Source organism: Mesoplodon densirostris, chromosome 18 (assembly GCF_025265405.1).
Source record: "Mesoplodon densirostris isolate mMesDen1 chromosome 18, mMesDen1 primary haplotype, whole genome shotgun sequence".
In the NCBI taxonomy this organism is placed as follows: Eukaryota; Metazoa; Chordata; class Mammalia; order Artiodactyla; family Ziphiidae; genus Mesoplodon; species Mesoplodon densirostris.
The window spans coordinates 36,480,002-36,497,862 of NC_082678.1; the positions used below are offsets into that span (position 1 = coordinate 36,480,002).

General features: G+C 57.3%; 1 protein-coding gene across 5 annotated transcripts in view; it reads left to right on the top strand.

Moving 5' to 3' along the window:
* Positions 1-17,861, top strand: part of EPN2 (epsin 2) — a 67,269-nt gene that overhangs the window by 44,010 nt on the left and 5,398 nt on the right. For 2 of the 5 annotated variants that reach the window (XM_060082648.1, XM_060082647.1), the window contains exons 3-8: positions 3,928-4,040; positions 5,632-5,724; positions 6,497-6,671; positions 7,468-7,545; positions 16,163-16,336; positions 16,599-16,685. In XM_060082648.1, the coding sequence (XP_059938631.1) occupies positions 3,928-4,040; positions 5,632-5,724; positions 6,497-6,671; positions 7,468-7,545; positions 16,163-16,336; positions 16,599-16,685 (720 nt within the window). Of the gene's footprint in view, positions 1-3,927; positions 4,041-5,631; positions 5,725-6,496; positions 6,687-7,467; positions 7,546-16,162; positions 16,337-16,598; positions 16,686-17,861 lie in introns of all 5 variants that reach the window. The other 3 variants (XM_060082651.1, XM_060082649.1, XM_060082650.1) reach the window with 3 other exon arrangements.

Consider the following 17,861-nt stretch of genomic DNA (forward strand, 5'->3'; position numbering starts at 1 on the left):
CCCCCACACTTCATAGACGTGGAAGCAGAAGCCCAGAGAGGTGGCCATTCGTGTGCGGTCCCCCTGCTGCTATAGGGTGGGGACGGGACGGGAGCCCTGGCATCCCCGTCAGCTGTCGGGCACGGGGTTGTTAGGGTGGTGGCAGTGCTTGGACCCAGATGGGGTCTTCTTGGAGCCCCACTGCCTGGCGACCTTGCATTCTTGCCAGGTTGTCAGACATGCCTCGTGTACCCGGCGACAGCCTGCATGCTAGGGCTTTACGAGAAGTCCCCGTGCAGAGCCGCCTCTGGGCCAGCTGGGTCTGCAGAGTCTGTGCCCTTCACTCGGCGTCCGTGACTGCAGACACCGCTTACGTGCTTTCTAGGAACACTGCAAAACGTAGCCAGTGAGAAGAAGCAATTTCCTGTTTTTCTATTACCTTGACTGCTTTGCTTTCTTCTTTCGAAATTCCCCAACCTTGCCCATCTGAAGCGCCTTTGTTTTAGGGGCGCATTTGGGGACCGGTGTGGGTCAGCTGGTCCCTGGAGCAGGCAAGCAAGGTGAGGTCGGGAGGCCCTGCAGGAGACGCCAGCGGTGTTTCTGGTTCTCCTCTTAGCCTGTATTTTGCGGGAACTGTTGGGCTTGTTCAGGCTCCCTGTTCAACCTCCCCTGCCCCGAGCTTTCTCAGCCAGGGTAGCAGACTGCACAGGGAGAACGGGGGCCCACTGAGCAGGTGAAGGCTTTGTTCTTCTCCCCATGGGCCTGTCTCAGCTGCAGGAGAAGGGTGGTGACACGCTTGCTCGTGGAGTGATTTGCTTGTGTGCACGGTGCCGGTCTTCCCTCAAGAGGGTGCTGGGTCAGAAAGCAGCCTGAGGCCCGAGAGCGGCCAGCTCCTTGAACCCCTGCTTCTTCCACTGTCCCTGTAAGTTGTGGACCCTCAGATCGTCAGAGTGGGGTGAGGGCCAGGCTCCGGGGGTCAGAAGGGCCCATTCAGACCCCTCTCACCACCACGTCTGTGTTCACTGCCCTGTCCTCGGGCACAAGAGGCCCTTTGTGGGGACGAGATGCTGTCACTAAGGCAGGAACGTCTCCGCCGGACGCCTCCCTCGCAGCTGAGACCGCCGTGTGCAGCTCGGCTGACGCTCTGGACTGTTGGCTGTGAATTCTTCCAACTGCGTGACCGAGAGCCGTGCCTCCTCTTATGAAAACCACAGCGTTTAGGGGAATACCCTTTGTCTAATTTCCATACTGATGTGGTGAGCTGTTTCCGTGTGTGCCGGCCACACGTTATTCCAGCAGCGTCAGCTGTGTGGGGTGCAGACGTGCACGTTTGCATTTGAAGCTGGGCCGGCCTCGCAGCTGGGCTGAGAGGCTCGGAGGACAGGGAGACCTCACGTCTCCGGCAGACCCTGCGCAGAGCCCGGCCCATTCATCCCGGTCCTGCCAGGTTAGGCCAGGTTCAGCTTTCCCTGCCAAGATGGGGCTCTCTGTTCAGGGGGCTTTTTGGGGTGTGGGATGGGGTCTGGGGTCTTCTCCTTTCTTCACTCCTGGTTTCCATTTGGGAGTAAACGAAGGGTGTTGGATGTGCCGTGCTTGCTGTAAGCCGAGGGTTTTGTGAAGCAGCCTCAGAGACTCTTACCAGGAAGGAGGCTGGGAACAGGCGGCCTGAGTGGCTGTGACCTGGACGGGAGAGCCACGTGCGTCACAGGAGTCCCCCCACACTGTCCCCCACGACTGGCCAGCTTCCTTTGTTCCCACCAGTCTTGGTGGTGATGTTGCTTCTAGAGCATGAGGAAGCCAGAGCTGCCGCCTGTGATGGGCAGAGGTGAAGTTTGGAAACAAACCAACCAAAAATGTGTTTTTGTTTTGGTATATTGTTAAGAAATCAAATTATTAAGGTAGATTTGAGGACATTCTGTTACCATCTAGCTTTATTTCTTAAGAAATGCTTTGGAAAATATAATTGGGGCGATGTACTAGGCTGGGATTTGACTTGATTTTATTTAGAAAAATATGTGTGTGTTTTTTGGATAACTGCAGCATTTTGCTGTTTGACCTGTTACTACCTTAGAGTAGACATGAGGCAATTGATGGCTGGCTTTTTTTTTTTTTTTTGATGTTTCTCTTGGTTGACAGTAAATCACAGTGGACACACTGTGCTTCAGGCCACGTGACTGTTCCAGATGAAGTCTCACTGCCGTGTGTTTTACGTGCCTTTCCTAAATTGTAGGACAGAGTGATGCCAATTACAGCCCCCACCCTGCACTGCCCCTGCAGCCTCGCCTGTTCTTCTGTGGGTTTTTCCAGGACCCTGACTGCATCTCGCCTCTTCTCCCGTTTTACTCACTGTAGCCAGAGCCCAGCCATCTAGAAACCTCAGTATCAGGCATCATTCCCCACCGTTCACTTTCTCCCAGAGAGGCAGATCCTAAGAGGCAAGCTTAGGTTGGAGATGTAGGCAGAGGCATCATTTGCATGAGTGCTGGGGGCTGGGTCTGCTGGAAGGGATGTAATGGAAGAAGGGGGCAGACGAATATACAGTCAGAGCCTCTTTAACAACTACCCCTCGGCCATGCAGTGGCATCCTCCATCTGCCTGTCCATCCATCTGTCCATTTATCCACACAGCGGGTGTTTGCCAGCTGCTTTGTCAGACTTTGCGGATGGACGTGATGGTGGGAAGACGAGCCTGGGCCCTTCCCTAGGAGCACCTTCTGACATGACCCACCAAACTGCAGAATAGGGGTGCTGGGAGAGAGGGAGTGCTGACCCAGCCCTGGCGGGAGGCCAGCCCTGGAGGACCAGCCAGGGAAGCCGAGCTGGAGAGCTGGGAAGGAGCAGCTCGCACAGAGGCCCAGAGGGAGGACAGGGCAGAGGCATCCAAGGCGGTGGCTCCACACCTCTCCGGGTGGCAGGGCTCACGCTGAGAATTCCTGTCCTGGGGGGCGGCGGGCAGGGGTGGCGCACTCTTGGGCTGCTGCTCCTGAAGCTTCACGTCTGGTTTCTGCGGGCACCCAGGCTCCCTGGCTCAGGAAGCGTAATGGCGCGTAAGCCCAGCGTTTTCCACGTGTGAGGCCCAGCCTGGCCACAGTGGGGTTGTGTGAAGACCCCTTTCTTTGGGAACCAGCTGGGAATTCACATCTCATCCCTTCATCAGAATTGCTGCATCAAAGCTGCTGCTGTTTCACACGTTTAAACTAGCTAAGTACTTAAGCAAACAATGGCTGTGTATGGTTTTTTTTTCAAGTCAACGTGCAGTTTTACTTAAAAAACAAAAATTTTCCGGGTTACTGCAGAAATGTTTGGTCTTCATTTTCCACGTCCTTAGGACCGGGAGATACGGTGAGATTCTTACACATGCGAGGGGGGTTCTTGAGAGGAGCAAGCCCTTAGTCCACAGAGACCTTGTACTTCTTTTTTTTTTTTTTTTTTTTCCTTTTTTTTTCAGTATGTGGGCCTCTCACTGTTGTGGCCTCTCCCATTGCGGAGCACAGGCTCCAGACGCGCAGGCTCAATGGCCACGGCCCACGGGCCCAGCCGCTCCGCAGCATGTGGGATCCTCCCAGACCGGGGCACGAACCCGCGTCCCCCACACCGGCAGGCGGACTCCCAACCACTGCGCCACCAGGGAAGCCCTGTACTTCTTTGAATGATCTTTGACCCAGCTTTTCAAGAACTGTGCTCTCGATGTTGTAAAAACTCAGCCCCCCTCCTTGAAGCCGTGCAGTGGAGATAGGCTCTGACCCCTGAGAGGCCTGAACTGGCCACCCAGGGCGTTTGTCCTGGCGAGTGCTGCGTGGCTGGCGTAATTGTGACGTTCCTTGGCTGTGCGCGCAGCGTATTCGCAGAGCCCCGTCTCCCAGCCAGGGAGGCCCTGTGGGTGTGAGATGGGAGCGGGTGGCTGGCCAGGGAGTGCTGGTCCTTCACTCTGACTTTGCCTCCCCCGCAGCCACCTCCCCAAGGGTGTCCTCAGAGCTGGAGCAGGCGCGGCCGCAAACGAGCGGGGAAGAGGAGCTGCAGCTGCAGCTGGCGCTGGCCATGAGCAGAGAGGTGGCCGAGCAGGTGGGTGCCAGCAGGGATGCGCGCCCCCGTGGGGCGGGGCCCAGGCACACTCACACGGAGGAGGGGCTCTCGCTAGGTGGTCCTGGGGACGCATCGGTCAGAGGTGCTTCCCGGAAGTGCTCCCGCGCGCTTGGCCGGGCTCCAAGCCAAGTGTCCACAGCCCCTCAGCGCCGAGTGCGGACCACGATCTGCAAGGTGGGTCGAGAGCATCTGGACCCAGAAAAGGACGAGACAGAGGCTGGGAGGAAATGCCCAGGAGATGAGAGTCTGACATTCAGATGTGGTCATGTGTGCAGTTTTTCTTTTATAAGCACACGTTACGTTAAGATGGAGAAGGAGAGGGTCTTCCCTGATGGTCCAGTGGTTAGGACTCCGTGCTCCCAGTGCAGCAGGCCTGGGTTTGATCCCTGGTCAGGGGAGTAGATCCCACATGCATGCCATGCGGAGCGGCCAAATGAATGAATGAATGAATAAATAAATAAACAATAAATTTTAAAAAAAACAAAACAGGTTTTTACAAAAAAGATGGAGAAGAAGGGAAAGGAGCAGCCTTCAAAGGGGTCGGCCCTTGGCTGCCGCTTTCAGGCCGGACTTGCTGCCCTTTGGTTAAAAAAGGCGAAGGAGTGCATTGAGGCCCGCACCCCCTCTCGCTTGGCAGTGCTGTTGAGAGACAGTGGGGGGTCGGATGGAAGAGGCAGGTGTGGGTCCCGCGGTGACTGGAATATCCCAGAGGTCCATGTAGCGGCCAGCTCCCGGCAGGGCCCCTCTGTCCACTCAGGACGTGCGGCCTGCCGTCGACAGGAGGTGCAGAGCGCTCACGGGGAAAATGGGGCCGATGGACGGGCCAGGCCGTTGTAGTTCCTTGCTCCTGTCTTATGGTAAAGAAGACGCAGTGAGTGTGTTTACTTATGTTTAATCATTGTATTGTTTTTGCGGTACGTGGGCCTCTCACTGTCGTGGCCTCTCCCGTTGCGGAGCACAGGCTCCAGGCTCGCAGGCTCAGCGGCCATGGCTCACGGGCCCAGGCGCTCCGCGGCATGTGGGATATTCCCAGACCGGGGCACAAACCCGTGTCCCCTGCATCGGCAGGCGGACTCTCAACCACTGCGCCACCAGGGAAGCCCGGCTCAGTCTTTTTATATATGCTGACTGTGCCTTGAATGAATATAAATTAAATATAACGAATCATTTCTGTTAGAAATCATAAAATATAAACACACACTCATTTTCTGGAAGCACACACAGTGGGGGCAGGGTGCAATGACCTGTGATTTGTCTTCTTTCTAATTCCTTTCTGGGTTGTTTGTGTTTTATAAGGAGACACATTGCTTCTATAATTAGAAAGAATTTTGATGTCATTTTCATTTTGAGAAAAAGTATTTTACAAGTATTTCTCTTCCCCCATCCGGGTGGGGGGGCCCCCCCCGGGCGCACCTTGGGGTGGGAGAGGCTCGATGTCCACGTCGTCCCCAGACCCTCCTTTGAAGTGACGTGCGATACAACTTTGGTTTCCGGCTGTGGCCAGGAAGGCCTGGCTCGTGGCGATGTTGTTGCCGTGACCACCAGCTTCAGGGTCCATTGTCCTCTACAGGAAGAGCGCCTCAGGCGGGGAGATGACCTCAGGTTGCAGATGGCCTTGGAAGAAAGCCGCAGAGACACAGTTAAATTTCCAAAAAAAAAAGAGGTGAGTGCTTCACGGGCCGGGTGTGGGGGGCAAGTCAGTGTGTGAGACCCTCCTGAGCCCAACCCCTGGCTGTCACAGCCAGTGGCAGTGAGGAGAGCGTGGGTGACACACATATCCGCCCGAGGGGCTGGGCCCTCCCCTGACCCCACCTCAGTTCCGTCCCCCCGACCCCCACCCCGTGGAGCTCCGGCGCTGCTCCATAAGCCGCTAAGCGTCAGGTACTTTGGGACAGTTTCCTGGCCCAGGGTAAGCCGGCGTCCTCCTTACTCTATGCCGGGCTTCCTACCTGGGACCTAAAGGTGAACTGGATGTGGCTCTGCCCCTGACAACCTCGTTATCCCGTCGGGAGACAGACCCTCCCGCAGGGCCAGGGCTCCAGTGGCCTCCCTGTTCCAGTGCTGCGGGGTCCCTGAGGGCAGCTGGGCTGGCTGTGGGAGCAGGAGGGTGTGGCGGCCCCCGGGAGAGGGCCCTGGATGACGCTGGCAGCTGGGGGGCCGGGTGGGTCGGTGGGCCGCGTCTCGGAGGGAGGCAAAACCCCTGTTCTCCTGGGAAGCCCCAAGGACCTGTCGACAGACGGAGGGCGCTTGGCATGCAGCACGTAGCCTGTGTGGGTGGAGCCTGGTCCTTACTGAGAAGTGGTGATGTGGGGCGGCGCAGTCCCGGGTCCTTGGGCCCCCCAGAAGGCCTCTGCACTGGGAGGGGCACGGGCGGACATTGGCTGCAAGGGCAGTAGGGTAAACCTGTCCTCTTTCTTCGGTCCTCGTCTCAACAGCATGGCTCCCACCCGCAGCAGACCACGCTGTTGGACCTGATGGACGCTCTGCCCAGTGCGGGCCCTGCTGCCCAGAAGGCAGAGCCCTGGGGCCCTTCCGCATCAGCCAGCCAGACCAACCCCTGGGGTGCTCCGGCAGCCCCCGGCAGCACTTCGGACCCCTGGCCGTCATTCGGTAAAGACCTCCCTCGTACGTCTCCCCTGCCTGCCTGCTGGACGGGGGAGTGGCTGCAGGGCGCTCGGCTCCCTCTCTCCTGGCAGTGGTGGGAGTGGGTCTGGGTGGTGGGCGTGGGTGTCCAGACCTCCGCAGCCCCCCACAGCGCCCCCCTGAGGACTGCGGTTCAGGGCTCTGCTTCGTCCTATTGTGAGTGGTTTTCTGCTTTGGGAGATTTCTTCTCCGCTGCCCACACGCCTCGGAGAGGGCTTGTCCCTCCTCCGGGACATGCGTCAACTCTCTCAGCCTCAGAATTGCACCCCAGGTTAAGAAAATGTAATACACAGAGTCTATCGTCTAAATCACCGTGCTATATAGCCAGAAATTACAGCATGCTTAAGTGATCGCTAATGAAAAGGGGACACGTTTACTGTAATTCTTACCTGTCATATAAGCAATAGCAAATCAGTTTACGAGGCTAAATGGATATTTTAAAGTTCTGTTTAATGCCAAATGTAAGGTGAACTTGTGATAGGTGATTCAGACAGGAGTGTGCTGCCCTCTGTTTAATTTGGGCCGAGATCTTGGGCACATGGGCTTCTGGATCGCTGGGCACAGGGCTTGGCCTGCAGGCTTTGGGAGGGTTTCCCACCCAGCCTGCCGCTCTGGGAGGCCCCCGGGTGCTCCATCAACCCTGCTGGCCACGGCTGATCCGTGGGCTTTCTGTCTTGCAACCTTGAATGTATATTTTGTGCCAGTTTGCTTGTGTCTCTTGGGGCCTCTGTTTCCCCAAACCAGAACCATCTTTTGTATCCAGCTCGGTTCCCTGGAAGTTTGCCAAAGTGCACCGAATACCAGGCTCTGTCCTGCCGTGTGGGGACCCAGACAGGAGCAGGTAATGGCCCTGCCCTCCAGGCCCTGGCAGGTGTGGGCAAGTCAGCCTGCCAGCCTAGTAGCAGTGCTATGTGGGCAGGGCCCCGGGGGCTGTCTTTGCGTCCATCCTGGGGAAGGAGTCCAGCGGGCGTGAGGCGTGCGCCTTGGAGGAGTCTTCAAGGAGGAGCAGGAGTGGCTGGGCCCCGAGAAGGCGTGGTGTTCCCGCAGAAGGCTCGGCTTGTGACAGGTGTGAGGCCGTGCGGTGCTGTAGTGGGCCCAGGGCTCAGGCCCTGCTGGTGTGAAACAAGCAGCAGGGGTGGGTGTGGGGAAGGGGAGGGCTAGGCCAGCGTCCCTGGACTTGTCCTTGGGGGATGCTGTTGGCCTCAGGGCTGGGCAGAGCCCCACACCCGCTTTGGTGGGAGCCCTCTGTGCCTTGGGGCAGACCCAGGCCAGTGCCCCAGAGCTGTTGCTCACTGGAGGCCACAGCAGCCCCGCCTGTGTGCTGTGCCCCCCGCCCCCCACCCTGGGAGCACACGTGGCCACACGAGGCAGGTCTGCTGGAAACGCCCCTCGGCTCTGCCCATGGGGACACAGGCCCTTCCAGGCAGTGGCTCGGACTTTTCTTTAAATCTGAAAACAGTTCTTGTGTAAAGTTACCGGTGGGGTGTTCTTCAGGAGAGACTCTCAATCCCTTTCAAAGTCGTATGGGGTCAGTAAGCAGATGGGTGGCCTCAGTGCCCGGGAGAGAGCGTGGTCCCTCCAGGAGCTGGTGAAGCCAGCAGGCTTGAGGAGCGCTGAGTCCAGTCAGCGGCTGCTTTGGGGAGGGCTTTGGGGGTCTCAGTGGTGGGAGAGAGACAGACTTTTCCCTCTCTACCTTTTTTTTTGGTTTAACTGTTGGACTTATTTACCAGGGGTAAGTATTACCTGGTCAGGAGAGAGGGAATACATATTTTTTCAACCAGCAAGTTTGCCCAGCCCTCCCATTGGCTGGGCCCTGGAGCTGGGTGTCCTGACTGACCAGGCACCTGACCCTCGCGGGGAGCTGGGGGGTCTCCTGCGGCTGGGGCAGGACCACCTCCAGTGGTTGGGGTTCTCACACCTGCAGGCAGCGGAAGCCAGCAGCTGGGGAGAGGCGGCTGGTGCCCAGAGGCAGCTGAACATCACATGGGAATTCTGCCCATGTGGTTCTGCTCTTCTGAATTTTTTTTAATCAAGATAAAACTTACACGACATAAAATTCACCATCTTACCCATTTTCAAGTGGACAGTTCAGTGGTTCTTAGCCCTTCATGATAGTGTGTGGTTATCAGTACTGATCCCAGGACTTTCCGTCGCCCCAGAAGGAAACCCCTTCCCATTAGGCAGTCATTCCCTGTTGCCCCTCCCCCACCACCAGTCTGCTTCCTGTCTCTGAAGTTGCCTGTCCGGGCGTTTCATCTGTCATGGGATCACACAACACGTGGCCCTTGTGACTCCCAATTAGCATGTTTTCAGAGTTCGCCCATGTGATAGCACACATCCCTCCTTCATTCCTTTTTAATGGCTGAATAATATTCCATTTATAGACATAGCACATTTGTATAACCATTGAGCAGTAAGAGAAGGTTGAAACCTGAAATTTTGAAATCAAATTTTTAAATGTTGACAATGAATTTTAAAAATTAAGTACGTGGTTGGAGCTAATCAAAATGCACCTGCAGTGGCCACATGTGGTTGGTTCATGGACTGCCACTTTGCCATCTTTTGCTACTTGCCCAACCCAGGGCCGTCTCCTTGGTTCTGATGCACTTGGCATTTTTACCAGTGACTTGGGGTGAACAGAGCATCAAAGCCCAGAGAGGCTGTTCGTTCCTCTGAGGTCACACAGCAAGCGAGGGGCAGGCTCAGTGCTCACGGCCCCCAGTCCTGGAGTCATCACGCCATCCTGGACTGCCGCTAAGGCCTTCTGTGGCCTCTCATGTTCAGGAAAAGTCCCCTCAGACTGCAACAGGGAGCGAGAACCGGTGTTAAAATGTTAGCTTGTCTGCTTCCTGCGTCCCCTGGGCCTGTGTGTTTTCACGTGGTTGGGGTCATATCATGGGTACGTGTAGACATTTCTTTCTTCCGTACACGGGGAGGCTTTCCAGGCATCAGTCGAAGCTCTAGACCTCGGCTCCCGTGGGCAGTGCTAGCGCTCTGCCCTCAGCAGCGCTGCAGGACGCGGCCTCAGCCCCGCTCCCAAGCTCACTGGACCGTGGTGACCGTGAACTTGCTTCCTTCTTCTAAGATGCCGCTCCGGAGCGAGATGCAGTGTCGGGCTTACTGCTTAGTCTGTGGTAGAATCTGCCGGTGTGTGTTTGGGGAACACTCCACCACCCCGAAACAGCTAGAAAGATCAGAGTCTCTTCCCCAGCATTGTGGGATGCGCCCTCTGGATGAAAGAAGCGCTGTTGTGAAAGCCGCCCTTGGTAGCGAGCCCTGCCTTTACCAGCTTGTGCCAAGGGGCCTCGGGAGGAAATGCTGGGGGCTGGGAGGAGGGAGAGCGGCGCCTGCCAGGTCAGCAGGGAACTCCTGCACCTGCCCAGACACAAAGCAGCCGCCTGGGACAGCAGGGCTCACGACCTGTGATTCCGACGGCCTTGGCTGGCTCAGCCCCCGCCCTGGCTCACTCCATGACCTGCCATGTGACTGCTTCCCTGTCCCATGGAGACTCGTCGTGGGGCTCGGGGGGAGCCGGATAGGGGGAGCCAGGCATGCTCCCTGTGAATGGGCCCTCGGTCCTAGCCTCCCCTCCTCTCGGTCACTCAACAAGCGCCTATTTGTCGGGTGTGTGGCCCGGCTGGGCCTGCTGGGGCTGTGGTGGGCGGCGCACAGCAGGGTCCATCGTGTCCCACGTGCGGTCAGAAGGGCAGTGCCCGAGGCCCGGGGCGGTGGGAGGCCGAGGAGTTCCAAGACGGCCTCTGCCTGGCAGGGCAGCCTGGCCCCCCTTAAATGCCAGCTCCTCACATGATGCTGTGTCTTTCTGTTTGGCTAGTGAGGGCCTGCCTGTGCTTGAAAACATGGCTTGGGTGTCCTGCTCGGGGAGACGGGGTCACACTGTCCTCAGGACCCCTCCTTCCCCGTGGTCGCCGGCTGCCCGTGACCCACGTGCTAGGTACAGTCACCGGGGCCGTGTTCCTCTTGCAGGGCAGGGCCTGGGCCTGGGCTGTGCGGGCCAAACGATGCTCAGAGGAGCGAGGTGGTGCCGAGGGCCGCCTGTCTGTGGCAGGGTCTGGCCCCACCAGATGTCCGTCTGTCCATCCGGCCTGCGACCCGAGCGGCCCAGGAGTGGGGTGGTTCCCCTGCATCAGCTGCCCATCCTAGCCTCTCGGGGAGCCTGTAAAAATGCACATGCCCAGGCCCTCCTTGGCATCTGTGTGTGCGGGGGTCAGTATTCTACTCACGCCCCCAGGGGATTCCCAGGGGCCACAACTGAGCACTGCTGGCCTGGTGCCCCCTGAGCTGCGTGGTGAGTGGATCCCTCTGAATCAAAGGCGTTTGCAGACTCTCTGCGTGGGCTGTGCAGAGTTGGGGTGGCTCTAGCTGTGTGTTTCTACACCTGAGTCAGACATTTACCTGGAACCTTCCAGAAGTGCTCTCCAGCGTCGATGGTGCCCATGGTGGGAGTCGGGGTGACCGCAGGGTCCCCGCAGCCCTGAGACTCTGTGGGTCCCTCAGGCCCCATCATTTGCCAGCACCTTCGTGTGTCAGGTCCTCTCTGAGGCCCGGGAGAGCGGCGTGAGCTCAGCCCCTGTGAGCAGGTGCCTGTGAGGGGGCTGCAGGGTGGGGACCGTGCCCCTGAGCGGGCCGGGAAGGCCGTCTGGTGGGCAGGACGCCATGTTGTACCCAGTGGGGACGGGTAGCTCTGTCCTCAGGCCAACTCGACCCAGTGGCTGAGCGGGCGTCACCAAGACCCAGGCCCCCTGCTCTGCCCCCACCCAGTGGGCCCCTCCCCTCTCCCTTTGGCCTCAGAAGCTCAAGGCCTGGCTGGTGGCTCTGGGTGCTCCCAGCCCGGGGATGGAGAGGGTCTTCCTGGACCTCACGGACCGCTCTGGGATGCAGGAGTGGGGAGCTGGGACGGGGGGTGGGCTGGTGAAGACCCTCCCCTGTTGCAGCACAGGGTCCACCCACTCAAACCGGGACTAGGGAGTGGTGAGGGGACAGTTCTCCCGAGGAAGATCAGGGGATCCCTCCAGAAGAGAGGAGGTCGGTGCTGGAAGGTGACCAGGGAGCATCTCCTGATGGGGGCGAGTCTGCCCAGCGGTCAGGCGCAGGGGAGGAGTGCAAGGCTCCCAGTCCGAGTCCTTGGGCACGGACGCGCTGGGACGTGAACTGGGAGCCTGCAGTTCTCGTGGGCGCTGCTGAGCCGGGGAGGTCGAGGCCCCACGGGAGCCAGAGCAGCCTGGCACCGGGTCCGGGTTCTCTGCAACCTCCCCATCCTGCGTCCTCTCCGTTGCGTCTCAGTAGCTCTGAAGACACGTCCCAGCTCCTCTAACCTGCAGTCCAGCCCCCTACAGTTGAGACGGGAAACCGAGACCCCCGAGGTGCTGTGTTGGGGGCAGAGCGAGGGTGCACCCCAGCTGTGTGACTCCAGCCAGGACCAGGTGTCCCGCTGGCCCAAGTGGGTCCGGGATAGTGGGGTCCGTCCCGGGGGAAGTTCTGCGTGAGACGCTGGGCGGACGGGAGTGAAAGGTCGGAGGAGCTTCTGGAAGCCTCAGGAGGGCTGTGGGCTTGGGGGCGGTGGCTGGAGAAGCCCCAAGTCCACACCAGAGCTGGCCAGCCTCCAGTGGGTGACAGGCGTGAGGCTGCCCTGGCTCGTCCGTTGTGGTCGCCGTGGCAAACCTGAGGGGGGCCGGCCGGCGGCGGTGCGTCTTCTTCAAAGCCAAGGAGCCCCTTTCACGGCCGGGCCCCGTGCAGTGCCCTGCCTGGGGACGGGCCCCGGGCGCTGAGTCCACAGGGGTCAGGGAGCAGTGCCCGGTCTTTTCACCCCGCCTAGTGCCCCCAGGAGCTTGCTGTCCAGGGAGACTCCTGGTAAACGAGTAGCCACGGAGCTTTCTGGAGAATGCTCCGGAGGAGTTGGGGGCGCGTGCGGGCAGAATGGGGACACAGCTTTTTGGAGTTCCAGGAAAGTAATGTTTGAAAAGATAGTGACAGAGGGCTTTCAAGAATTGTGGCGCGGGGCTTCATCTCAGAGCTGGGGAGCCTAGTGAGCTCTACACAGGGTAATCAGAGAAACCCACACCCAGACGTGCAGTCAGGAGACTGGAGAACAGCAAAGGGAGAGGACATCAGAGATGACCCCCCGGGAGCAGAGAAGAACGGCAGTCAGGCCGGCGGCTGAGTCCCAGCAGTGATGAGAACGTCAGGGCGGTGGGATGACGTCCTCAGGGCCCACCGGGAGAACGTCCTTCTCCTGAGAACAACGGTGAGACAGAGAAACCACCGAAAACCTCACCCACCAGAATCCTGCATCTGGTAAAGGTATCCTTCAGGAATGAAGGTGAAAGGGTACCATTTCCAGCCCCACAAAAACTGCCAAGGGAAGTTCTTCCAGCTGACAGGGAAGACAACCAGACGGAAACTCAGATCTCTGGAAGGAATGGAGAATATCAGGAATACAGAACTAGGCAGGAGAAGATGTTTAAAGTAATAAGAATATAAGAAAGTTGGAGCAGCGTGATTCATAAGCCTGTGAAGGTGTTGTCTCAGCAACTGGAGAGCACGCGTTCTTTCCAGTCGCACCCGAGATGCAAAGCATCAGTTGCGTGCTAGGCAAAAAGCCTCTGCCAAGTCAGAGAATTGGATCACACAGAACGCACCTTCTGACCACAGTACACTCAAGTTTAAAGTCGGTAGCAAAAAGATAAGTAGAAAACTCCATACACCTGACATTTTAAAAACACTTCTACATTCTTGAGTCAAATAAGAAATTATAGTGATAGAAATATTTAGAACCAGATAATAACGTAAATATTTTCATATCAGAATACATAGGACAATGGAAGTGATAGTAAGAGGAAAATTCAGAGCTTTAAATGTTTGCATTAGTCCAGAAGAAACGCACAAGATTGATGCGGTGTTGAGGCTTGGATGGTGTCACACCCGAGTCAAGTGGAAGGGATGAGATAGTGAGGACAACAGAAGCTAACAAGTTAGAACACAGACGGAATAATATCCACAAGCACAGAAGTTGGTCATTGAAAAGAGTAATAAAATAGAGAAATCTCTGGCAAGAGTAGTTCTGAAAAATAAAGAGGAAGGGCCAAACAGTGTAGGTGCAGGTCCTGCCAAGATTCCACATAGAGTAAGAGGTGTTTGATCAACTCTGTGCTGACAGATCCGAGAACTTAGATAAAATGGATAAATTAAAAAAGAAGACTCAGCAAAGCTGGCGGAAGAGCAGTAGGACACCTGTAAGTAGGGATAGTCCTATAATTATTAAAGGAGCCGAGTAAGTCACTCACCTCCCTCTCATTCCCTAAATCACCCAGAGGGCTTTGCTGCAAGTTCTCAAGCCATTCAAGAAACAACTCCAGGGACTTCCCTGGTGGTCCACACGGTTAAGTCCACACTCCCAATGCAGGGGGCCCGGCTTTGATCCCTGGTCAGGGAACTAGATCCCGCATGCCGCAACTAAAAGATCCGGCGTGCTGCAACGAAGATCCCACGTGCCGTAACTAAGACCCGGCGCAGCCAAAATAAGTAGATAAATATTAAAAACAGGGCTTCCCTGGTGGCGCAGTGGTTAAGAGTCCGCCTGCCGATGCAGGGGACACGGGTTCGTGCCCTGGTCCGGGAAGATCCCACATGCCGCGGAGCGGCTGGGCCCGTGAGCCATGGCTGCTGAGCCTGTGCGTCCGGAGCCTGTGCTCCGCAACGGGAGGGGCCACAACAGTGAGAGGCCCGCGTACCGCAAAAAAAAATAATAATAATAATAAAAACGAAAAAGAAAGAAACAACTCCACTTTATACAAACTCCTTCAGGGGGTGGGAAAAGGGAGTATTCCTACTCATTTTATGGGCTAGCATAACCTTAACACCAAAACCAGACAGAAGATGCACAGTGTGAAAACAAACACGTCAGGCCAGGCCCACTTAGGAATATAGGTGCAAAAACCCTAAGCAAAGAAGCAACTGTAAAACCAGAACGAGAAAAATATAAAAATGATACAGTACCTCATGAAAAACATTGTTTGCAAGGACCAAATCACTAGGAAATGTATTAATGTACCATATTAACAGTCCCAAAGAGAAAAAGCATGCGATCATCCTATTAGAGGCAGAAACAGGCTGACAAAATTCTGCAAATGAGGTGATTGGAATTAAGAGTTATTAGAATTACTGTAAGAATAAATAGGATGCAACTAACACAGCAATGTAAAGCAATTATACTCCCATAAAGATGTTAAAGAAGAAAAAAAGAATAAATAGGATGAATTTCAATGATTAGAATTAAGAGTTTAGCAAGATTGCTGAATACAAAAATTAGTATACGAAATTAAATTGTTGCTCTGCATAGTAATAAGTAACCAGAAAATGAAGTTTCAAAAATATGCCGGTCCCTAAAGTTGTATAAATTCCTTATGGAAATAAAGGATAAAGTAAAAAGTATTTATCCAGGCCATGTGCGAGGGCGTGTGGAGGTGGAGTTCCTGCGTGTCCTGAAAAACACAAATTAGAGGAAAATCCTGCTGCGTTCTACTCCATGCAAGTGAGAACTTCTCTGTTCATCAAAAGATTCCATGAGGAGAGTGAAGGGAAAGGCCACAAGTTTGGAGAAGCTGTTTGTAACTCAAGGAAGAGAATCAGCACCCAAACGTGGAAGGAACCCGTCAAATCAATGAAAACAAAAAACCCAAGGGAGGTGGGTAGAGACGGGACCAGGCCCCTGGTGGGAGAGGAGGCGTGAGGGGCCTGGGAAGGAGCAAGCTGATGCCCGTGTCTGCGGTGAAGGGCCGTGTGTGCAGCACAGCGACAGCTACACCAGCCGTGCCTTCTGTCACAGGATGAAGTATTAGACAGCCGTAAACAACACGTTTCAGCTGCACACCAACGCAGCTCAGTCTCCCGGGTAAACCTCTGCGTGAACACAGCCGCCCCCGGGAGCACCCCGTCGGTGTGTCTGGTAGCACACGGCTCAGGGGCCCGGCACCGCTCACGCCCTCGGCCCCCTCCGTGGCGAAACCGGAGCTCGTGGAGGGAGGTGTGGACGACTGGGGTGGGGCGCGGGGGCCTCGCAGTGGTCGTCTGAGATGCTTCACAGGGAGAGGAGGTGCGTGGGTGCCCTGTGCACATGGACGGATGCACACATGCATGCACGACCCACTCCCCACCCCGCACAGGCCCGGGCGTTGGAGTCTGTCCCATCCTTTAGGGAGTGGATGTGTTAGCGCACAGCTGTTTGTTTGATGCCTCTCCATGCCGCACCGCGTGTCTGCTGCGTGCAGGCAGGGAGGACGCTGCCGGGCAAGCTCTGCCGAGGCAGAGGCCGCGGGGGCTCTGTGCTCCCTTCCCCGGGCACTCCCCCCAGCGTGCTCCTGTGGCCCCAGGTCCTCTCCCTCTCACCCCGGCTGCCCAGCCCTTTCTGGGAGCATCTCTGAACCGACCCCGCCTTCCCACAGGTGCCAAGACAGCCACCTCCGTCGACCCATGGGGGGTGCCCACCGGCGCCGGCACACGCTCCGTCCCCAAGGGCTCTGACCCCTGGGCCGCCCCGCAGCAGCCAGCCCCTAGTGCCGGGAAAGCCGCCGACCCCTGGGCCGCAGCATCGGCCGCCAAGCCTGCGTCCCCCTCTGGTGAGCACAGGCCCCCCCACCTTGGCTTCGGTTTGGGGAGGGGGAGGCGGGGCATGGGCAGCCGAGCGCCCTGCTCTGCGTGGGGAGGCCCCTCCCGGTGCCCTCCTTGCCCACCCAGGGACCCCACACCCCTGCTGCCCCCCGACTCCAAGTTCTCCCCCGTGAGGGCTACGGACGCCGGCCCACCTCTGGTCCCCCCCGATGGGGAAGCACAAGGCAGAGAAGTGGAGACACCGCACAGTCACTGCCGCTCTCTCCCCAGGGGCTTTTGATCTCTTCAGTAATTTGAATGGTACAATTAAAGATGACTTTTCTGAATTTGACAACCTCCGAACTTCAAAAAAAGCAGGTACGTAACGGCGTTGGTGGTTGTGGTTTCGTGCCGTTCTGTGCCCCTGACTAGCCCCGTTGCTGCAGGCATCACAGTCAGGAACCTGGCGACTCCACGCACGTGCACGTGTCTGACCTGGGAGCCGGGGGTCTGACTCAGGGATTCTCGTTCACGGGGCAGCGGCGGCAGGAATGCCCTTGAGCTTTCTGTCACCCTCTCCTCTCCTCCAGCCACCTCTCTTCCTCGGCCTCGTGCCCTGGGCCCTGTGACCGCTGGCGGAAGCCCACTGCCCTGGCTCCCCAGCCGGCCCAGCGCGGCCCTGCCCCATCTCCACCAGCCTTCCTCTTCGCAGCTCCCCAAAGGCGCCCCCTTCCCAGACCACCCAGCTCTCTGTGTGGGCAGGCATCTCCGACGCACACACGTGCACGCATGCACGCACATGCACGCTCTGCAGAAGACCCTGCTCCTTCCCGAGCGCCCCTGGGCTGGGAGGGGTCAGGGTCAGGGGGAGAGAAACTCGGCCCCGAAAGGCAGAGGGAGGGGGCTGGATGCCCTCTTCACACAGCCCTGTGGGGCTGGGGACAGAGCCAGGTGGCTCCTGCCTTCCTCAGGGCCACCCCTCCCAGTTGCACCAAGCAACTTTTCCCCTTTCTCTCTCCTCTCCCGGCTTCCCCGCTCCCCGTTTCCCACTGCCCCCGCACACACACACCCCGCCGCCTTCCCCAGCAGGCAGGGCTGGGCTGGCCTGGCCTAAGGTAGGAGTAGCCTGGCACCCCTCACCGCACCCCCTGAGGCCGTCTCAGCTCCAGGGGCCCAGAAGCAACGTAGAGCTGCTGCTTCCCGGGGTTTCTTTTGCCTCACTAAAAAAGCAAGATTCCGTGTCTCTTCCACAGGCCAAAGTACAACCTAACTGTCCTTGCTCGCTCCCCACCCCTCAGGGAGAAGCCTAAGCACCCTTCCCTGGGCCTGTGAAGTATTTACCCCAATTCTGGAGGTGTTCCCATTGTAGAAACTGTGGGAAAGTTTATGGAAGACAATGAAAATCACCTGTAATTCTTCCATCTACACGTGGCCACTGTGCCCCCTCCCAGCACTTTCTCTGAGCTCTTACGGACAGCCTTTGTTGTTGAGCTCGTACTTGCTGGAGGGAGTCGAATCCTGCCCCCACCACTTTTATGGAAAAGCAGATTGAGA